At 56.6% G+C, this 20930-nt stretch overlaps 1 protein-coding gene across 1 annotated transcript; it reads left to right on the forward strand.

The window, feature by feature from the left end:
* Positions 1–7591: 7591 nt before the first annotated feature.
* DLK2 (delta like non-canonical Notch ligand 2) lies at positions 7592–18845 on the forward strand (the record flags this gene model as incomplete). The annotated part of the gene is made up of 6 exons (XM_082306303.1): positions 7592–7664; positions 12961–13062; positions 14685–14748; positions 16573–16703; positions 17381–17525; positions 18068–18845. The coding sequence occupies 6 exons, from the start codon at positions 7592–7594 to the stop codon at positions 18843–18845; spliced, it is 1293 nt and encodes a 430-aa protein (XP_082162429.1).
* Positions 18846–20930: the final 2085 nt, after the last annotated feature.

Raw genomic sequence — 20930 nt, forward strand, 5'->3', positions numbered from 1 at the left:
TCCCTGATGAGACAAGCCGGCTCAAAAAGTACCGCCGAGGGCATGGCACGGGGGTCGTCCGACGAACCGGGACCCGTGTGCCCTCCGGTCGGAAACCGGCAGGGCCGGGATGTCTTCGCGCGTCTGCAGGGACGCGGGACGGGCTGCGCGCTGCCGCGGGCTGCGTGGCTCTGGCAGAGGCCTCTCGCCCGGCTGGGGAAGGGTGCGGAGCCTGCTCCGGTTTGCTTCTGGAGGCTCCGAGAGAGCAGCGGGGCTGCAGCCCTTGGTCACCTCACCGGCTGCTCCCGAGGTTACGCAGATGTCCCGTACCAGAGCAGACCTTGAAAAGAGGCAGCTCAACCTCCGAGCTGATGAAGATGACAGCAAAACGGTAGTATAGGCTGGTTATGGCAATTAGAGCCTGTGGGTGCCCTCAGGACGCCCAAGTGGGCTCACGGTAACGGCAGGTGATCTGCCCTCTTCGGGTCTTTGCCAGCCAGGACAATTCACCGGGAGGCAGTGTCCAGGATCAGCTCCTTCCCCTTGTTACATTCCTCAGTCCCTGAGAAACACCCTAACACTCTGAGGCATATCACAGGGAAGTATAACCCCATCCGTGGGGCCAGGTGGAGAAGGAGGGAAAGGGGGAGAGCAGTGAATGGAAAAATCCACCTGAAGCCCCCAAGGACAACGGCCTGCTTCTTAAAGGAGAGGGGCTGAGGACAGTGTGTACTGGTCAAAGGTGGACAAGAGCTGGTCAAACCTGGACACGACTTAGGTAATGCACTTTGGTCTTTATTTGCAAAATCATCCACTCTATTCTTCTAGCCTTGGGACTTCAAGAAGTCAATACATTTTAGTTTTGAACAGCTGACCCCATTTATTCCGCTCTGAGCTCACACAGGTACTTTGTTCATTGCCTCTCATGCCTGGTGCATAGCCTTACTCAACCTCCACCCCACCCCACCCCCTTCCCTATTATCGTTTCTTATACAAACATCTCCTGAGTTGATATTCACATGGTAAATAATGGAGCTTAGTCCAGAGGAAATTTGCGCGGTCGAGAAAAGTCCTGATAATATTTGGAAGATGTTCCCCAATGTACTACATTTACAAAGCCATCAGATTTGCATTCAGGTAGTACCAGGCTCGCAGCGCTGCAAACTCTGCCCAAATGGTCCCTTCTCTTACACAATAAAAGACAGGTGCTCAGCAGGACCCCATTTCCATGACCTTGGGAATATTGTGCGAAAACGTCTGCCGCACACCCAGCAAGTGCCGTCTGCACCATGCCACACGTCAGCCAGGGATATTTCAAGAAAGCCTTCGGTACTTGTGCCCCCATAAATTCTGCAAATCCTCCCTGTGCCGGAGTCAGATAACAAGCAGAAGGACAATGGCTCCAAGAATCCAGGCTGCCCATCTGCTCTGCACTTCCAGATTCTTGCTTCCACAGCGCCAGCTGATGAAATTTTCATAGCTGATGAGGTTTCTCGTTTCCACCAGGCCTTGCTGCCTTGGAGCCTTCACAGTTGTGGTCTGTTCAGGTTTCCGTGGGTGCACACTGATGGCAGCAATGGTTAGAGTCCTTTGCTTTCTTTTGGTGACCTTTCAGAGTAGGATCTTCAAGCTTTTTGCAAGTCTAGGTGAAACAAGCCCTGCAGGAAGGAAAGAGCTTGATTTTCAGATGGTCTCAGCATTTACTGCTTCCATTAAACTTAACTCTTCTCAAAATCAGATCCCAAGGTCAGATAGCCAAAGGGAGATAGGAACTGAACTTGGGATGCCTGAACACCAGTCACCTGCTCTGAGCACCAAAAAACACTCTTTCCTCAGATCCTGAGGGCCTTGATTCCCAGTCCCTCTCCCTCTCTCTTCACACGCATCCACCCTGCCTTTTCCCGTATCCGGTATGCTCGTGAGCTGGACTCACCACTGCCCTGAGCCCAGAGATGTGACATGATGCGGAAGCATGACGTTAGGTTACATTATATTCATTTATATAACACCATTAATACCAAAGTGCTGCTCCCTGCTAGAGCCAGTTGCTCGCTAAAGCCTCTGAAGTTCAATTAACAAGCACCAGGTAATCTAACACTTGACTCCCAATAATCCTTTTATTTTAAGGGGCCTCTGGCGGATGTAAAGCCCCCAGCAAACAGTCCAGGAAGTACATTTGAGATTCTCTCAAATACCAGCTGAATTTATGACCCTTAGTGAAGAGCAGGGAGGAATCTCTTCAAAATACTTTCCAGCTGGCAGCACTTTATATAGACCCCTGTAACTGTATAAAAGGAACCCCCTGAGGGCCAGGTGCCACCCCGTGGAGGGACAAATCCCTCTAAAGTGCCTACAGTCTTGGCTGGTGAAGTAGATGCTGGAAGTAATGGCTCCTCACCAGAAGAAGGCAGTGCAGGCTTGGTCCTCTCAAGTTCCCCACCAGCTCAGGTCAAGCTGGGAAGATGGCGGGTGCCGGACCACCCTTTGGTGCCTGGTTCAGAGGCTATCACCTGCCTGAGAGTTGCATGAAGTCTTATTTTCTCCTGCTTGGATGCTGCAGTCCTGAAGGGACTCAGGAAACACTCGCCTCCTCCGCTACTTCTCTGACTCCAGCTGTCTGAAGAGGCTGCACAGAGGATTCCCCACTAGACCTCAGGTGGGAAACTTTCAGAGGCAGAAGAGGTTTCATGGATGGATTGAGCCCACCAAAACAAAAAAAAAAACAAAACAAGACATGCCCACTGAAACAAACAAAAAAAAAACCAAGACATATTTTGAGCAGAGCTTGCACTCTGGGATATGCCAGTACAAGAGGCGCCCAGCACCCAAATGCAACAGCTTCTCAGGAACAGTAAGAACAGTGAAGCACAGCCAGCCTGGGACAGCCGAACAAGTCTGTGGATGCAGAATTGGACAGCCAAACACATCCTGCCAGTATGCCTGGAGCATGCACCTACCAGAAAAATACAACCCACCAGTAAAACAGTTGCTAACAACACCCATGTGTATAATGCAGTCCATCCCGCTACATAAGAATGAGGGTTGGGGCTCAATTTTAACATGAAGACTCAACCCTGAAAAAAATCCTGGAGTTTTTTCACAGGCAAACACTTTGCTGTCAGGATCCCCAGCAACAGTGGCTGAAGAACAGAACTGTGCTGACCCATCCCAACCCAAAATGCTGTTTGTCTTATGGGACTGCCTAAAGGCACCCGTCGTGGTTGGGATGTAATTGTGCTGGGCACTGCACAGAAAGACAAGCAGACACAATATCGTGCCCCCAGGGCTTGAATCTCTGAATCGCTTGAATCTCTCTCAAAGCATCTCTGCCAATACAGGATGGAGAACGAAGGCAGAACTGGAGAACGATGACAGAAAACCACCGTCACAGTACCTTGGCGCTTGGCACGGCTCAGTGGTTTCATGCCATCGTGGAGTTTGAGCAGAGAGGGATGCACAGCTCAGGTATTTCAAATGTATGTAGGGACACTTTCCCCTGACCTGTACACCCGATTAATACATTGCACATCAACACTTCCCCATTACAATTGCTGCCTATGCATGTTTTGTATATTTATAAATGCGTATGTATAAAAATAAAATAAATAAAATAGATATCAGTGACCCCTACTGGCCATTTCTAACTAGCCACAAAACAGTGCAGCAACAGCTGGCTCTCTCCTCTTGACCTGTCCCTAGTGCAGTCTTTCATCGCGGGGCAGTGAGTGCAGAGCCTGGCAGCAGTGGATTTGTACTCCGCACTCGCCTTGCGCCAGTTGCATCACTCCTGGGGGCAGGCAGCAGAAATCGGGGTCTTCTGGCCTCAAGTAGTTGGTTGTGGCATCCTCCTCATCCCTCTGCTCACCCTGCCAGCTCCATGCCACGTTCACCCGGTGAAGCAGTCCCAGCTCTTGCACTGAGCCCTGCACAGGTGCCTCTAACTCTTATCCAGGGCCCTGCAAGGGACCAGGTACCGGGCTGTGACCTTATACAGGGTATTCCGCAAGAAAAAGCCTGCTGCCAGCTGGGACCCACTCCATGGTTGCCGCTGCTCCCTGGGGTCAGCTCCCCGCGGGAGGAGCTGCCCCAGCACTGCACAGTTTCTCCTCCCGCAGCCTCGCCCGAGCCCCGCCAACGCTCCCTGTAAAGCCTTTGCCCCAACGGGTGTTAAATCCAGCATGCGTGCTGCCATGCAGCAGAGACTGAAGGGCAGTCGTCCTCCCACGCCAACGATTTAGCCTGGTGAAGGAGCGGAGGGAAACAGCACGTGTGCCCGAGGGGCAAGACGGCTGCTCCTAATGCAAGGCAAAACCCCAGGGGAAGCAAAGGCTGGAGACACGGTGTCAGCCTCAGACCAAGACTCAAGGGGCTCTGCTTCCCTTCCCCTTTGTCAAAACTTGTTTAGCTTGTCATGCTAATAAAGTGTTTGAAATGAACCAAGGTAAAAGTATGTGGAGAGGAAGGGGGGGGATGCCGCTCTCACTGGAGGGCGCAGGGAGGTGGCGGAGGGGTTAGGCGTGACGCTGGCTCTCCCCGGCGCGCACAGGCAGACGGGGCTTCATCCGGGCGTGGGGCAGGGCGCTCGCCCGTGTGCGAGGGGAGGTCGCTGCACGCCGGAGTGTCGGGGATGGCACTTCACCAGGGTGCACAAATGGGGAGGAAGGGGCTGATCCCCCAAGCTCTGCGAGGGCAGAGCAGGGACTCGCAGGCTCTCTCAGGCAGAGGCACGTGGCTCTGTGTCGTCTCCCGAGGAGCCCTTCTGCGCGCCTGGCGCGTGTCTCCAGCTCACAGAGACCTTTTTTTTTGTGAAATCTGCAGCGCTGGTCTCCCCGCGCAGCACTCGTTGTTTATGGGGACGGGTCCAGGCAGGCCGGGGAGGAATTACCTTTCCCTAGGACACGCTTGGTGCTTGGCTGAGCACACTGCTTCCCTGCTTCACGGGAGCTGCTGAAGGCCAAGGAGCCAGTCAGTCTGCAATTAGCCTCTCCCCCAACACTCGTCCGCATCCCCTGGGGCTTGTAATTACGGACTCCCCTCCTCTGCACCCAGGGTTCAAGCCTTTCTAAGCACAGGCCGCAGTTTCGTGAAATGACCTTGAAATTCACTGCAACAGGCTCTCCTGCCAGGTTTCGCTGCAAACGCCAAGATATGCCAGCCTCTGTAAACACCCAGGAGCAAGCTCAGAGGCAAGCACCGAGGAAGCTCAAAACATTTGCTTCAAGAGACTCCTGTTAAACGCTTGCACGCTCCCGGTGAGATTAAGAGGTTTCATTGCTAGAGCTGCCAGCTGGAAAGGGAAATGGCGAGGACATGGCTGCAGGTGGGCTTCGAGGCACCCACGAGTGTGTGCCAGCAAAGGGAAAGCCTGGCAGACATCTCCTTCCCATTCTGCTCCTTCCAGATCTCCTGGCACTGGGAGGCAGGCGGGGGGAATGGGTACACCCCCTGAAGTCTGTGCCCTTGGGAGAGCCCTGACATTAGCTGTCACACACACATGCGGAGGGAATCCAGAAATCACAGGGCAAAACAAGATCCTACACCTTCTCAATGAACTCACGGGGGTTTTTTGAAGGGGGATGACTCAGTCTTTTGAGCTGTGGGGGCTCAAGATAAGACATCTTTTCTCTAGCCACCCTCTGTATATACCTCCGCCTCTTTCCTTCCCTCTTCAAGTCTAACTCCCTTTGCCTCCAGGATTTAATTTTTTTTTTTTTTTTTTTTTTTTCTTTCCTGGCAGTTCTGTCCTGTCTTGGATAGAAGTACTGAGGGTGGACTCAGGGAGTCTGTATCTCAAAATAATGTGTGACTTAAGCTTACTTTTCCATAGCGGATTTGGAGGCTGCCGGGTACTGAGCTCAAGTCCATTACAATGACACACGCACTCTCCTGCACTCAGAGGATCTGTTTTAGCGGAGCAGCTCAGCAGACAGTCAGATATTAGCTGGTCCCAACAGAGCAGCTGCCTGGAGGCCAATGCAGGGTTCAGACCCCCATCAGGAAGCAGCAGCCCTGATGATGAGGGACCCCCTGCGGCTGGCTCGGAGCAGAGGAGAGGTGAGTGCCTCCTCATGCCCAGCACCCTTCTTCTCCCAGGGCCAGGTCCGCACGGCTCAGGGGAAGGTACAAGCAAATTTACAGAAGAACCTGCCCTTGTGGAAAGCTGTTCCTTACCCCATGGCCTGGGGCTTATCTTCAGTGCCCTGGAGCAGGAGGTTTTATAGCTCTCCGGAGTTCATTTCTATTTATTCTCACTATCTATATAAATGTCTAGTCATTTTTGAAATGAATGTCTTTTCTTGTTACCCAGTGGCAACGAATTCCTCAGATCATCAATGTTTAGGATAAAGGCGATCCTTCCTGTTGTTCGTTTTGACTGCACTTATTTCTGATTTTGTTGGGTGTCCTGGCAGGCTGCAAAGGATGCAAATAAAAGAGGCTCGTGCTGATCCTAAGCAGTGTTCCCAGGGACTCCAGGGTCACAGGGAATGTGACACTGGGCTTGGGCAGCATTCCTGGAGGCTTTGGGAAAGCACAAAATACATCCCGGGGTAGCCCAAGGTGGCTACCCTTAATGCAGTACTGAAACGGAGGCGGGTGAATCCTGGGGCAGCTCCCATACGCTGAGGCACCCCTCGCAGAGCCACCAGGCTAAGGGAATTAGGTACTTCTCTCCCCTGTGCCATTTCTGGTGGCCTCAGCCACCAGACCTAGGAAGGTTTGAAGGGCTTTTGGAGGCTGAACTGCACTTTTGCCAGCAGAGAGCAATACGTAGGGCAGGGCAACACAGGATGGATGCACCAAGACCACAGCTTGGCCTTTTCTCCATCATTCCCCAGATCTGCCGCCAGTCCCACTGTTGTATGCATTGCTGTCTGTCGACCCGGCCGCACTCCACAGGGCGGCAGATCATCGAGATGGTGCAAATTGGGAGGGAAGAGCCAGGAGGTTTTCCACCTATCAACCTTCACCCTCTCCCTGCTTCTTTGTCACCCACCCCCTCTACTTCCCCACTGCAGGCACAAACACCTACTGCCCATGGAAGCTATTTCTAAGCAATCCCGGGCATCTGGGGAATGAGGCTCTGAACAAATATCGGAGCGTGCATGTGCAGTGAGCGCGCGCGCACACACACACACACATACGCACAGCCACGGTGCTGCCGCAGAGTCAAATATAGACCTTGGGGAAGGGGAAACAATGGCCGGGGTTGGGTTACATGGCTGCAGGGCCAGCGAGCTGCTGATGTTTGTTGTGGGCTGGGGTGGAATGGGAAAAGCAAGGGGGGTGGGATGGGGGAGAACATTTGTTTTAACCCAGAGACCCTGGGCTGGTGCCGTGCGTAAGGCAGAGAGGGTGACCCGGAACGAGAGCTGCGGGAGAGGATGATCATTTGAGTTGGCAGCTCGGAGGTGTTTGTGGTCTTTCTCCAGCTGGTTTGTGCCGCTCCTCTGCCTCCCTCGAGGGATTAGAGTGGGCAGGAAGGGGTGAGTTTCTCCAGGCTTCTGCACAGGGAAGAGTTTCTTTCTCTCCTTGCTCTGGAGAAGGCTCCTCGGTGGAGGAGAAGAGGCAACATCACCTGTTCCCTCAGCCCAGCATCTGCTCCTCGCCTCTGATGTCCAGCTGCCTCCAAGGTGCAGGTTCCAGACGCCAGAAGAAAGGGAAGCAGCTCCAGCTGGTTTTGACAGGTAATTCCTCCCTCCGGCTGGGAGCGGTGATGGTGCATTGGAAGGATGGCAGGGTAGGGAGCCTGCGGCTGGCACACGTCGGAGGGGGAGACTGTGGTGACAGGTCGGTCCCATTCCCACTCCAGGTCCCTGCTTTGTGGGATTTCCTTCACTGGAGGGAAAAGCAGTGGAGGGACTCTTATGGCTAGGAAAAAATCCTTCCTAATTCTGACCCAGCAGCTGTTCCATCTGAGACGCCTCTAGGGATGGCATGGCAGGGATCAGAGCCCAATAGAGCAGGGTCTAAGCCAAGTGCAGGAATCCCCTCCTCAACGCCCATTTCTTGGGTCAGCAAATAGAGCTGCTCTGCTTGAATCACCCTGGGCAGCCCAGGGACTGCCAGAGCAAGACTGGGACTCGGGAGTGTGCCCGGGGATGGGACAGGAGCCCTTCAGTGCTGAGGAAGGAGCGCACCCAAGGTCTGTGGTGCTTGGGGTTCCCTTCCGGTCCTTTTCTCCTGCTCTGTACCCACCTTTTTTACTCCCACCCATCCCTGCCTGCTTCTGTCTGTGATAATCACACACAAAACCAAACCTCAAACCCCAAACCCCATTTCCTCAAATGTCCCCATTTCCTCCCCTCTGAAATCCCACCCTGGTTTCTGTTCTCCATTCCCCTGCATCGGCGTTCAGATCTCCAGCAACCAACTTTACCTCCTCAGCCTGGATGGCCCTCGCTCTGTGCCACGGCTCACCTCCGAGAGAAGCAGCACGGGGAGAGCCACGTGCCCCGCTCCGCTGACGGCAACCTAACCCCGTCTCCCTCTCCCGCAGTGCTCGTCTTGTGGACACAGATACGGATATCAACATGTGCGGGGAACCCTCCGCAAGCACCCTCCTACCTGCCTGTTCAAATGCACACGCAGCATCCAGAGGGTTTTCTTAAGCATGTTTAACCAAGTGAGGTTTACGAGCACCCAGGCACGGTTGTGCAATGGCGTTGCAGCGCAGCACAGTCAGGACCGGGGCAGATCCCAGCAGAGGAGGGCGAGAGCAGGTGAGGATGTTGCAGGAGGTGGTGTTGTATCTGAGTCGGTTTAGGCAGTAGGATTTCAAGGAGGAGGTGAGGGTGAGGCTGAGCAGCCTACACTCAATGTTGGAGGTGCTGCCAGTAAAAACTTGGCCTCCAACCATGAGCGAAGAGTGCAAGGCAGGTGTTGCAGGGGTCAGAGGAGAAAGATGGATCCTCCCAGGTCCTAGAGCAGCAGTGACAGAAGGAGAGGCTGGCTGGTTTTTAACTGAGTACCGAGGGCTGTGCTTTGCCCTCAGCCTCCCCCTCTCCCTTTTGCTGTAAGCCCCAGATACGGTGTGAACCAGGACTCAGAAGCAGGCTGAGCTGGATGTGAAGAATCGGGAAATGAGAATGGATGGAGAACCACAGGAAGCATCTCAAAGCAGAGCTGGTGCACACCTGTCCCATAAATACCCAAGGAGCTGATGGAGCAGCCTGGGCAGCAGGAGGTTTGGACCTCTCTGGCACTCGGGGACCTTGGAGCAGTTCAGTGGGGTGACGGAGACAGGAGGAGGCAGACCAGGAAAGCAACAGTGCTCCTGGCCGACAGGAGAGCAGGAAAGAGGCAGCAAGGAGGCAGCTCCTGTGGCAGTGGGCAGGGTGCAGGCTCCCATGTTACCGCTCAGTAGGGTTGTGTTGTCAAGACCTGCCGAGGATGGAGCAAGCAGAGGTCCGCAGTCAGAGCCGGCAGAGAGCTGGGCTTTGATGGGGCTGCTGGCTGTTGGGCTGTCCCAGGCCGCCGGGGCCCACAGTGCCACCCACGGCTGCTGCAGGGTGCGTGGTGCTGGCAGGGCTGGCGGGAACTGCAGGGAGCCGGGGGGGACGGGAGGTGAGAGCGGGGATGGGGTGAGCTTTATCTGGTGAGATGAGATGGGATGTGGAAGCATCCACGTAAGTGCCAGCAGGGCGTGGTTCTTCTTCTTTCCTGGTGGAAAACAGCAAAACTTGTGGGGCGCAGGGGTAGAAGGCGGCTGGCTGAGGTGAATTTGTAATCTAATTAAGGATTGTTAGGGCCTTTAAAGGTGACAGATACGATCTTGTCAAGTAGCAGAAATGCCATGCAAGGTGAGGAGGAGAGCGGGCAGCTGTTCCTCCTGAAGATGTGACGGCCCAGCCCCTCTCCCAGGGTTGCTGTGTTGTTCACCAAGGCACTGGCGTCCACAGCTTGTGAGCAGCAGCCAGAGAAGTGCTGGGGACCACAGCTTTGCTGGATGGTTTCTTTCTTGTGGGGTGACTGCCTCGCCTCGCACCTCTGCTTTAAGGATGGGGCTTCTTAACCCTACGGTTTGCCAGCGGAGGTGTGTTAGTGGCCCCTGAAGCCGGCAGGGAGGGGCTGCAGGAAGCGCTTTTGCTTATCTCGGGTAATGTGAGCGAAGTGGGGGCTCGGATCATCCCGCACCTATTTCTGAGAGAGGAACGGGCCTGAGAGGCGGAGGTGCCCCGCGGGAGGCCGGCAGCCGCGGGCTGGAGCCCCTTCCCCAAAGTGTGTGTGCGGCCGCGATGGGGGGCGAGCGCCGCAGCCCCCCGAGCCCCGGGCGGGGTCTCCCCAGCAGGGCCGCGCTCGGAGGGGGCACCCCCCGCCCGGGGCACCCCTCCATCCTCTGCGGGCCGGTCCTGGGGGACGGGACCGGTGACCCCTCGCAGACGCAGCCCCCCCCGGGCGCGGTGCGGGGCGGGGGTGCCGCGTGGGGCCGTGCCGGGCCCCCCCGCCCCCGGCGGCGGGAGCAGGGCAGGGGTGAGCGGGCAGGGCGGGCCGGGCCGGGGGCTGCCTGCGGTTTGGGGCGGCGGGAGGCGGGATGTCCCGGGGAGGGAGCGGGGATGTGCAGGCACACGCAGCCGCTGGCAGGCGGCCGGGGCTGCACGGCGGCGGCGGCGGCGGCGGGCGGGCGGAGCGGCGCGGCACACGCGGCGGCAGCTCCCTCCGCAGCCCCGCGCCTCCCCAGCCCCGCCGCCGCCGCGCCGCGCCGCGCCGGGCATGGCCGCCCCCCGCCGCCGCGCCCCGCGATAGCCCCCCGACCCGCCGCGTCGCCGAGGTGAGCAGGGAGGCGGGGGACGGGGGGCAGCGCGCTGCGGGGACCGGCAGCCCCCGCCCCGGCTCAACCCCCCCCGCCCGCCGCCGCCGCCGCCCCGGCCGCAGGAGGACCGGCGGGGCCGGGGCGGTGGGGGCCTCCGCGGAGCGTCCCCTCCGGCCGGCCGGGGGGTGGGGGGAAGGCGGACACCCCCGTGGCCGTGCCCCTCTGGGGGGCACTGGGGGCTCGGGGTGGTCCCGAAGCCGCGGGGGGGGGCGGGCAGGAGGGGCGAGCCGCAGCAGCGCGGCATCCTCTGGGTTCCCACCCCTGCCCCTGGACCCCCAGCCCGGAGGGGTCCCTGATAGCTCCCAGTCTAGGGGGTAGTGCCTGATAGCCCCCCTCCTGGGGTTGTCCCCGGTAGCCCCCAACTGTACGAAGGTCCCTAATACCCCCGAGGGGCAGGTTAATAGCTCCCGGGGGCTTCCCTAATAGCCTGCAGCCCCTGGGGGGCTGGTAGCCCCCAACCCAGCCAGGCCATAGTGGGACGGAGGGAGCTCCCTCCCCTGTGTCCCTGTGACCCAAAGCCAGGCCTGTCCGGGTGCTGCTCACAGCTCCCTCGGGCACCGGCTGCCCCTCAGGATGCCCCCAGCGCCTTGCCGGGGTCCGGTGTGGCCCCTGGGTGGGCACTGAGAGCAGCGCCCGTGGGGTGGCTGTGTCAGGAGCTCTGAGAGGCTGCGCCTCGAGCGAGGAGGCTGTGGGGAGCCGTGGGGGAAACGACCTTTGCAATGACATGTGGTTGGAGGTTGAGCTCCTCACAGCTCCGAAGGAACAGGATACCGACCCTTCAGCCTTAAATTATTTTGTAAGTTTCATAGGAATTGCTTCACCCTCCCCTGAAATGCAGCAGCTGTTCGCCACTGGCCAGCATCCCAGCGTTTCGGGGCAGGAGGCGAAGGAGGGTCCTGCGAGCATGGTGGCAAGGGGACCGTGGGGAGGGAGGATGCAGCAGTCCACGCTGGGATTTGGCTGGGGCAATGACAGGAACATCTGTAGCCCCTCTGAAAATGCTGCATCCTTCATAGGTGACGGTTTGTTTGCTGGAGAGATGCTTTGAGCAACATCATTGCTTTTTGTGGGCTATTTCGCCTGGTCCAGGCAGCTGAAGCCCTTAGCAGGGACCCCAACGCCCCAACCCCTGCAATGCATGTGTACATGTGTGTGGGGGGGGAGGACTTCTGTCCCCATCTGAGAAGCCTTTCATGCAACTATTGACCCAACACAAACTTCCCAAGCTCAAGAGTCCAGCTGAAAGCGGAATGGCCTCTATCCATCACACCCATGCAGCTGGATGGAGTCTGCTCCATACCTTCACCACTCTCCTAGCAGAACTGTTTAACCCCTCCCATCTCATTATAGTAATATATTTATGATATCACCCTCGAATTTCCTGCCCTTAACAACCCCAGAAGGCTGGGAGGGAATGAAGCATTTTTGGAAAGTATTTAATGTTACTTCAAGAGGGCAGGAGGCAGTTGGAAAATAGACGGGTGCAGGAACCCTGGGCTGACGGGGCTCTCTGCAGGGCAGCCGAGGAAAAGGACTGCACCTAGCAAGAGGTGCACGGTTGCCTTTCCTACCTGGGGCTGCAGCCCGGGTCTAGTGCCTATCACTTCACTCCCTTGCTAGGAAAATGAAATAGGGCTGTTGTTTACTGCCTGTTTGTCTGCTAGATCTAATTGACTCCTTGCTCTCCTGAAGGGCTTGAAAAGCAGCCTGAGTGCTGTAAAAAGACTCAGCCCATCTATTCATTTGAAAATGCACTGCAGGGTCCTTGCTTAGTATAAAGATGAAGCCCCCCCAGACCTAGGGAGGGAAGATGAAGGTCCCCACAACTGGACTGGTGTTTCTGGAGGCTTCTGCTCTCTTGACAGCAGCTAGCAGGGGCAGATGCTCCAAGATGCTCGGCGTAACAGCCTGAGCTATTACGCGCTCAGAATTGAGTGTGTGCACTTGGTTCTCCCATACAGGCATTTTAAAAGGCTTTTTGATTCTTAGTGCTCCAACGTTGCCTTAGAGGAAGGAGTCTGGAAGGACAGAGAGAAGTGCAGTGACAAGTCTGTACAAAACTGGATGTTTCAACTCAAAACTCCCAGGTAGCAAAGAGGAAGGGATGCGTGAAGTGAAGCTGTGGTGTCAGCCAGGGGATTTTTCTGAGCTTACACTTTTTCTCTCTGTAGGTGTTCATCTCGGTGGGGCCACGCTGACCATGCTCAGGAGCTTCTGTCTCCAGCTCATGTCCTTGGTTTGGATCCTCTTGGCCCATCACCAGCTTGCCCAAGGTGAGTCTCTGTAGACATGGGTCCTTCTCTCTTACATCCATCTTTCCAAACCTGCCCTTGGCATTGCTGAAGTCTCCTCAGTTCTCCATCCAAAACAGAGCTGGCCTGACCTGGAAGACCAGAAAATGCTGCTCAGTCATCCGGCACCTGGGGGGTGACTGGTGGCAATGGTAGAGACCCCCGCTCTGGTGCCCATGGGGGTGGCGGTGCCTGAGCAGACCGGCAGTGAGAGGTCCCACTACTCTGTCTCTCGCAGTTAGGATGAATGGGTCGCTGAACCGATGAGCCTGTTCGGAGAGGCACAGTGAGGGGGAAAGAAGATCCCAAAACTGCATGGCTAATCCTGGATCCTGTGAGACAAAATCCCTTCCCAAAGATTAGTTTGCTCTCCTCCGCTCTGGATAAGCGATGAATTCCCAAAGCCATCTGCCAGGAGAGATGGTTACAAATGGGAAAGGCGACAATACCCAGCCTTGGGCTGAGCAGTCCCAGGATGCTGCTCCAGCTCCACGGTAGCTTGTTTTGGGAGGCTCTTATCCTGAGCAGTGGGACCTGCTGCCTCACTGCAGCAAAAACACATGCATGGGGGATTTCTTCCCCTGCTCGCTTCCTAGGCAGCACATCACACAGCTTGGGGAAAGCCTGAGCGCGCCTCTTGACCGAGGCTTTAACCTGCCCTGGTCTGGGATGGAGGGGCTCGGTCAGGTAAGGGCATTCATCTCCTGGGCTTGGCCTGGGACCATGCTGGGCTCCTGGAGAAACCCCTTGCCTCCTGGCATTTGCTCTGGCTCTACTGCCCATGGAGCTGCAGCAAACCAGCTCCCTGCGTGGCTAAGATGCAAGCAAGTGATGGGGGAGAGGGGAAGGTGGAGGTGAAAGGCGACACCTGGCTGGAGAAAGCAGGCCAGCACCGAGCGGAGGATGACAAGTGGCATGGCAAGGCCATGGCTCAGTTACAGCTTCTGTGGCCTTTAAATAAATAAACAGAACTGGATACCTGGCCGCACGCGATGCCCAGTCTGGCCTCCCCGTGCTGGAGGGGGAGTGTTGGCAGCTGGGTCCTGGCGGAGGGCAGGAGCCCCGACCAGACCGCTCTGTGTCAATAGCTGTCCCTGGGGATGGGGGCATCCTGGGAGATAAAGAGGAGCCATTCTTTCCATTTCCATCCTCGGTCCCTTTGTGCCCGTCACAGTACCTGGCCCTGACCTTTCCCACCATACTTGCTGCACGACCGTGGGACCAAGGTCCCAGGTGGGTCAGGCCCTATTACACCGGTTGCCTTAATGCACAGGCAACCCCAGCTCTTTCCCTGAAGGGCCCAAAGTCTAAGGGAGGCAGCAGAGAGATGGTGGGGAAGATGATCAGAAACCAGGTAGTTTTGAAGCAGGGTCCCATTTCTCAATAAAGGCAGTGTTATCGCTGCTTGGATGACTGCAAAATCCTCATCATTCATGTGGCATCCAGCCACTGATAGGAAGGTCCCCCACCTTACAGTTCTGGGGAAGGGCAGGCTGAGCGCTTAGGAAGGAAAAAGAAGCCGTGAGCCAGGCAGGGCCACCGGCAGATCTGGAGTCATCTATGGTCTCTGCTTAACCCAACTCCACCCATCTCCTGCCTTGTAGGTGATGACTGCAGCGAGCGCTGTAATCTCGCCCATGGCTGCTGTGACCAGGATGGGAAGTGCAGGTATGGCTTGTCCTTGTCTCTCCGCTCCTGCTGCCCCTGACCGTAACTGCTCTCCCTCCCTTGGTGCTGTGTCCCTGGTGCCTACACCCCTGCCCCTAGCTGAAGCCCCTCCTCCTCCGCTCACTCACACCTGGAATCTACGACTCTGCTCTCTTTTTACCTAACGCCCTCTGGAGTGGGAGATTTTGGTCCCTCAACCTCTTGCTGGTCCCCTCCAGCCTTTGGTCCCCTCCGCCACACACTGACTGATGTTCTGCTGAGCCCTTTTTGTCTAGACGGGAGCTTAGGACAGCCTGGCCATGCCTGGGTGACAGGAGGCAGCCTTCAGGCTCGGGTACAATGGGGAAAGTCATCAGACAGCAGGGCAGGCTTGGGGGTTGGCCAGCTTGCTTGGCCTCCTCGCTGGTTGAGATGGGATGTTCTCCCTGGGAGTGTGGAAGAGAAGAGCTGGCAGCGTGCACATAAATGTCTGACAGCATCAGGGGTCCCCTCTCAGAAGCCTGGGCTGTGGAAGGAATCTCTTGCAAAGGGCCCGCCAGCAAGCTGGGGGGCTACCGCAGCATAAGTGCGTGCGTGATCCCTGGCATCCCAGCTCCAGCTGGTGCCCGGATCCCACAGGGGCAAAGCTCAGAGCCTGACCCTGCACTTCAACCCCTCCCTGGCAATTTTTAGGTTGGCCATCTCCTGTTTAGAGAAGGGGAAGAGTTGATGGCACCCGCTCTCTGTGGATACTGGGGGATGGAGGTGCCCACAGCCCTCTGTAAGCTCATGGCTGTCCAGGTGTGAATGCATTTCCCCAGACTCTATCAGGCACATGGTATCATTGCCTCCATTCCTGTCAAAAAGCCTCTAGTTAACATATATATATTTTTTTTTAACCATTTTCCTCATCTCTTTGGAACAACCTGCACTGACAATAGCCAGTTCAGGTGTGAAAGCGCAGCCTCAGACCAGTTCGCAGTCACTGCACATCGTGCTGAAATGAGCCTCGGCCATGAAAATGAACCCCTTTGCTTACTCTAGAGATTGTGTTGGTTTTGTTAGGTTTAATTTCGTGCTGTTTTGAGTATAGCTTTTGTTGTGGCTGGTGCCACCTCCACTCAGCTCTCATCTTGTTATCACCCTTGGAGCTGGCAGGTCTGAGGGAAGCCACTGGGGCAATGCAGCGTGGCTTTACTTAGCCATCGCCACTGCCCTGCTCTTCTGGGGCCAGAAGGCTTGTTGTGTGCTGCGGGTTTTCCCACCGTACTGCCCTTGTGAGCTGGCTGATAAATCTATTCCATACACCAGCCACAGCAAGCAAGGTTTCAGAGCTGGATTATGGTGCACTTCAGACGAAAAATAACACACGTTATAATGCAAAGGGGTGCAATGAAACACATGGGCCTCAGGGGCCTCTTGTCCCTTCCCCTCAGGGAGTTCAGGGTTAGGGATGGGGCTTTTCTCTGCCTGTCAGACTGGCTGTGCGATGAGGGAGGCGCAGGAATTGCTGAGCTAATGCAGTTCTGTGTACAGAGCGGTTGGCTGGAGGAGAGCAGCGGGACATGGGCACTAAAAGCGAATCTGCTGAGGCCTGTTTCTGCCCACTCACCCTCCCTGGCTGCAGAGGGTGAGTCTGCTCCTGCTCTGTCCACTCGCTCTCTTGGGAAGATGAGGTGCCTGTACTGACCTCCTCTGGAGAAGGGAGCCAGCAGGTTCATGGCGGGGCGTTGGGAGGATTTCCCAGCACTGCTGTATCTGCGGGAACCCTGCACGGCAAGCAGCGAGCTTTTCTGCAGCCCCTGCTTGCGTTTTATCACGCTGCCGTGCCCTATCCTCCTGCAGGTGCGATCCAGGCTGGGAGGGCGAGTACTGCGAGGAGTGCGTGCGTATGCCGGGGTGTCTCCACGGGACGTGCCACCAGCCTTGGCAGTGCATCTGTCACACCGGCTGGGCCGGCAAGTTCTGTGACAAAGGTGAGTCGTGGGCTGGGCATCCCAGCCTCTTGTGCTGAGGGTAGAAGCCCAGCACACCCTCCATGGATGGGTGAGACAGCATAGCCAGAAGCCACCTGAGTGATGCCGCTTGGGCTGCCTGGGAGTTGGGATGTTGCCTGGCTGCCACAGCTGGGATCGTCCCCTTCCTGCAGAAGAGGTTGGGCTGCCGGCACCTGCTCCCTGGCTGGACAGCAAGAGCTGCCACGACACCGGCCAGCCTCAGGAAATGGAGCAGATGAACTCATTGCCTTTCCCACGCCACGGCTGGGCTCTGGGCAGCACCTCCTGCTTCCCCTGGGGCTTCCTGCCTTTGGCAGGTGGCTGGTGCACTCCCCTCCTCCGGCCTCAGAGGCTCCTCTGTGCCATGGGGTCTGCACTGGCCGGCCAGATGGCACGCACAGCATCTTCACGTCGTGCAGATTTGCACGGTCAATTTGCTTTCTCTGCACCCCTAAACCTGTGCACTTTGTGGACTGTAGCTGGGAGGCACCATGTAGGCACTGCACTTCTATTGCTGCAGGTGCCTGTTGGAGGGGAGGAGGGAGAAGCTCCTGACATTTCTCCATCTGCACTGGGTTTGGTGGGCTGTGTTTGAACTGAATTGGCCACATCACTCCTCTTTTCTCACTAATTCCCACCTTTTTCCTTCCCCTCAGACATACACATCTGCGAACACCAGTCCCCATGCCAGAACGGGGCTCAGTGCATCTATGATCGAGATGGGGAATATTCCTGCCTGTGTCCAGAAGGCTTCCATGGGAAGGACTGTGAGATGAAGACGGGGCCATGTGAGAAGGCAGGGTGAGACACGGCAGTGAGGGCAGCAAGATTACAGACAGCATTAGCTTCGGGTCACGCACTGCCAAGCAGTGGCCCAGCTTGGCTCATTATCTGTGGATTTCCATGTGCTAATGGAGTTAAGTCAAAGCCATCTTTGGCTTTGGTTTAGCTCCGTGCACCACACGGTCCCACTGGGGCAAGGTCTTTGTTGCAATCTGAACAGATTCCCGTCCCTTGCTGCTGTAGGTGTGATGAGCTGACACCTGTCATGCCTTTGGGGACCATCAGGAGGGCATGTTTCCTCTTCAGATCATTTGGCTGAAGACCCTCCCTGGTGGGTGGTGGGCCCATGCACAGCCACAGCCTTTGAGGAGGTCCCACAGCCTCTCGCTCAGGGAGGCGGAAGCTCCTGCCTGGTCTTCTCCTTGAGATAGCTGTCCCCATGGAAAAAGCCGGTGCTGGACCCACTGGCCATGCAAGCAGCTGTGTGTGTTTACCTCCCTGGGGCGTGGGAAGCTGCTTACTCCCCAGGGCCATGACTCATCCTTGCTCTCTCCACACAGGTCTCCATGCAAGAATGGGGGGCAGTGTCAAGACGAAAATGGCTTTGCCAGCAACTTCACCTGCCGGTGCCTCGCTGGCTTCGTGGGGGCTCTCTGTGAGAACGATGTGGACGACTGCCTGATGCGTCCCTGTGCCAATGGTGCCACCTGCCATGATGGGATCAACCGCTTCTCCTGCCAGTGCCAGGTGGGCTTCGAAGGGCGTTTCTGCACCATCAACATCAATGACTGCGCCAGCCAGCCATGCAAAAATGGGGCAAAATGCTATGACCGCATCAATGACTATGACTGCCTGTGTCCCGACCGGTTCACTGGCAAAACCTGCGAGATCTCCGTCCCTGAGCCCACCTGGGCTCCCCCCTACCACCCTGCGAACCACGAGAATGGCGGGGGCGTGAAAAGCACCACCAGCGAGATGCCGGGGGTGACGCAGCCGGAGCCTGTCAGGACCGTGGTCACGGGGCGGCGTGTGGCCAACCACAGCGAGAAGGAGCCGGGGGGAGGGTTGTTGAAAATCTCTGTGAAGGAGGTGGTGACCCAAAGGGACTCAGGGCTGAGCGAAGCCCAGCTGGTGACAGTGCTGGTGTTTGGGGTGCTGACGGCAGTGCTGGTCCTCATCACCATCCTGCTAATGCTGAGGAACTGGCAGAGGGGCCGTCAGAGGTCAAACTGGTGCCAAAGCCCTTCGGAGGCTGCAAGGAAGCTCCAAGACCAGGAGTGTCAGGTGGGCATGCTCAACACCGTCCTGATCGAGCCCAGGAAGACGACAGAACTGTGAGCTGCAAGGACTCTGAGCCGGGCCCTGGCAGGTCGTCATGCTGGCAAACCCCTCGAACTGCACCCTGGGGAGCCGCGCCGGCCCAAGCCAGGCAGTGGGGAAGGGCTCCCAGGGCAGCGAACGTGTCAACGAAACCCGTGGGCATCAAGCATTGGTGTGATGGCCCCACCTGGGTCTGAGCTGTCTCCTGCCCAGCCAGCACAGCCGGCACCCATGGGCATCTGAAAGCAGGGCTGTGTTGGGCCAGCCCTGCAGGGGAGAGGCGATGTGCAGCTTACGGAAGCCCATGCCATGCAGTGCTGGCATCGTCCAGCGTGAGCTCTCAGAAACAGGACGGGTAGTGCTGAGGAGGGTATGGCCTTCTTGCAAGCCCAAATTCTGCCAGGCCCTTTGTAACTCCTCTCTGTGACTACTGGAAGGGGCTTTGTCCTTGTTTCCACCGGTGTTGGGATGTTTCTTCTGGGGCCTTTGGGACAGTTGTGGCTGCATGGGCCTCCCTGCCCCAGTACTGGATGGGGTGGCTCCCGGCTGTTTCTGGAGGCTGTCGTTTCAGATGCCGTGTCCCTAGGGAGTGAGCAAACACCCTTGCTCCCTGGCCTTGTGGTTCTGTAAGCCAGTTCAAAGAGACTCTGGAGCTCATTTGGGGTCTCCTCATGCCCTTCTTCTGCCCTGGCTGATGCCCCCTCCTCTTGCTGTCAGACTTGGGGTTACAAACACGTTCTGTACTTTCCTCCTGATGATCCAGGGGTCTTCTCCCCAAGCTTACCGAGCCGTCCTTTCTGGTCTGGCCACAACCAACCAAGCTCCTTCCCCTCTCCAGTGTGCACTTCTGCCTCACCGTTTGCTGACAAGGAGGAGCATGGCCTGCTCCCCTCTGAGGTCCTCTGGGCCTGAGCTGGTCCTTCTCATATGCCCTCGCAGGTGAAAGTGGAGATGGACAAGGCTGGAGATGTGCTGTGGCTGGCTCAAGAGCAACACAAGATCCAGATCCTCCTTTCCTCTCCCAGTCACTCCAAAGCAAGCAGCTGGCACTAACCTCAAATCAGCCATTGTAGCGTTTCTTGATACCACAAAGGCTAAGCTCCCCACAGTGGATGTGAGGACAGGCTACCGAGCCTGGGATGACCATAGGAAGCAGATACGATGATACTGCCTTCTCCACCATTGCTAAAGCATGGCTAAGAGACAGTAGATGGCCAGGTCACTTAGCCTTTGTACTAGGTCTGCTCCTGCCTGTGCTGGTCCCGTGTGCAGCAATCAGCGTCTGTCTGCCAGGGCCAGGGTTTTCCATGCCTCCTCATGGGCACAGGGGGCTAAGCAGTGGAGTAAAAAAACCCACAACCCAAACCCTACTACTGGCCTGTAGGGTTGCAGAGCTGGGTTCAAGATGAGGGAAGCCTGGGAGAGGGGACTGGGGCTTCATCAGAAAGATTATTTTTTTAATACATGGATGGATGATGTACCTTTATCAAATAAAACAAATACAAGCCCAGAAACAGTGTATCACAGAATCATAAAATAATTTAGGTTACAAGGGACCTCTGGACACCAACCTCCGGCTCTCAGCAGATCCAATTAGGTCAGGTTGCTCAGCTACTTGTTCTGGATGAGTATCTCCATCACTTCCCTCAAGAATGCAAACCCAGATTGTGGCACAGGGGTTGTCCTGCCCCACGTTCTGGCTGCAGGGGTGGAGATGGCTCCCGCACCCTCAGGGGAAGGAATGGGAGCTGCCTCAGGACAGCGTCGCAAAGGTGTGTACCTGCTAAGCGTTGCCTTAGAGTGTTGGGGAGGGGAAAAGCCAAGACCGAGTCCAAGGGTGCTGACGGAAAGAGCAATCTGATCCTAAAACAAAGTGGCTGTGGGTTTGTGCAGCTGGGAGCAGGGCAGGAGGGATAGCGAGTTTCCCTTGAAAATGTGGTCTTGAAATAAACTAGCCTTAGAGGCCTTTAATGTAATCACATTCTGGCCCTTCGGGGAAGGCCTTCTCCACTGTAAACTGGAGGAAAAGCAGCAAGGTCCCTGGGTGCAGCCTTCTGGGCTTGGAAAGGTCAGTGCCCTCTGAAAAGAGAAGGGAGTAGGTAG

Source organism: Platalea leucorodia (genome assembly GCF_965183815.1).
Source record: "Platalea leucorodia genome assembly, chromosome: 3".
In the NCBI taxonomy this organism is placed as follows: domain Eukaryota; kingdom Metazoa; phylum Chordata; class Aves; order Pelecaniformes; family Threskiornithidae; genus Platalea; species Platalea leucorodia.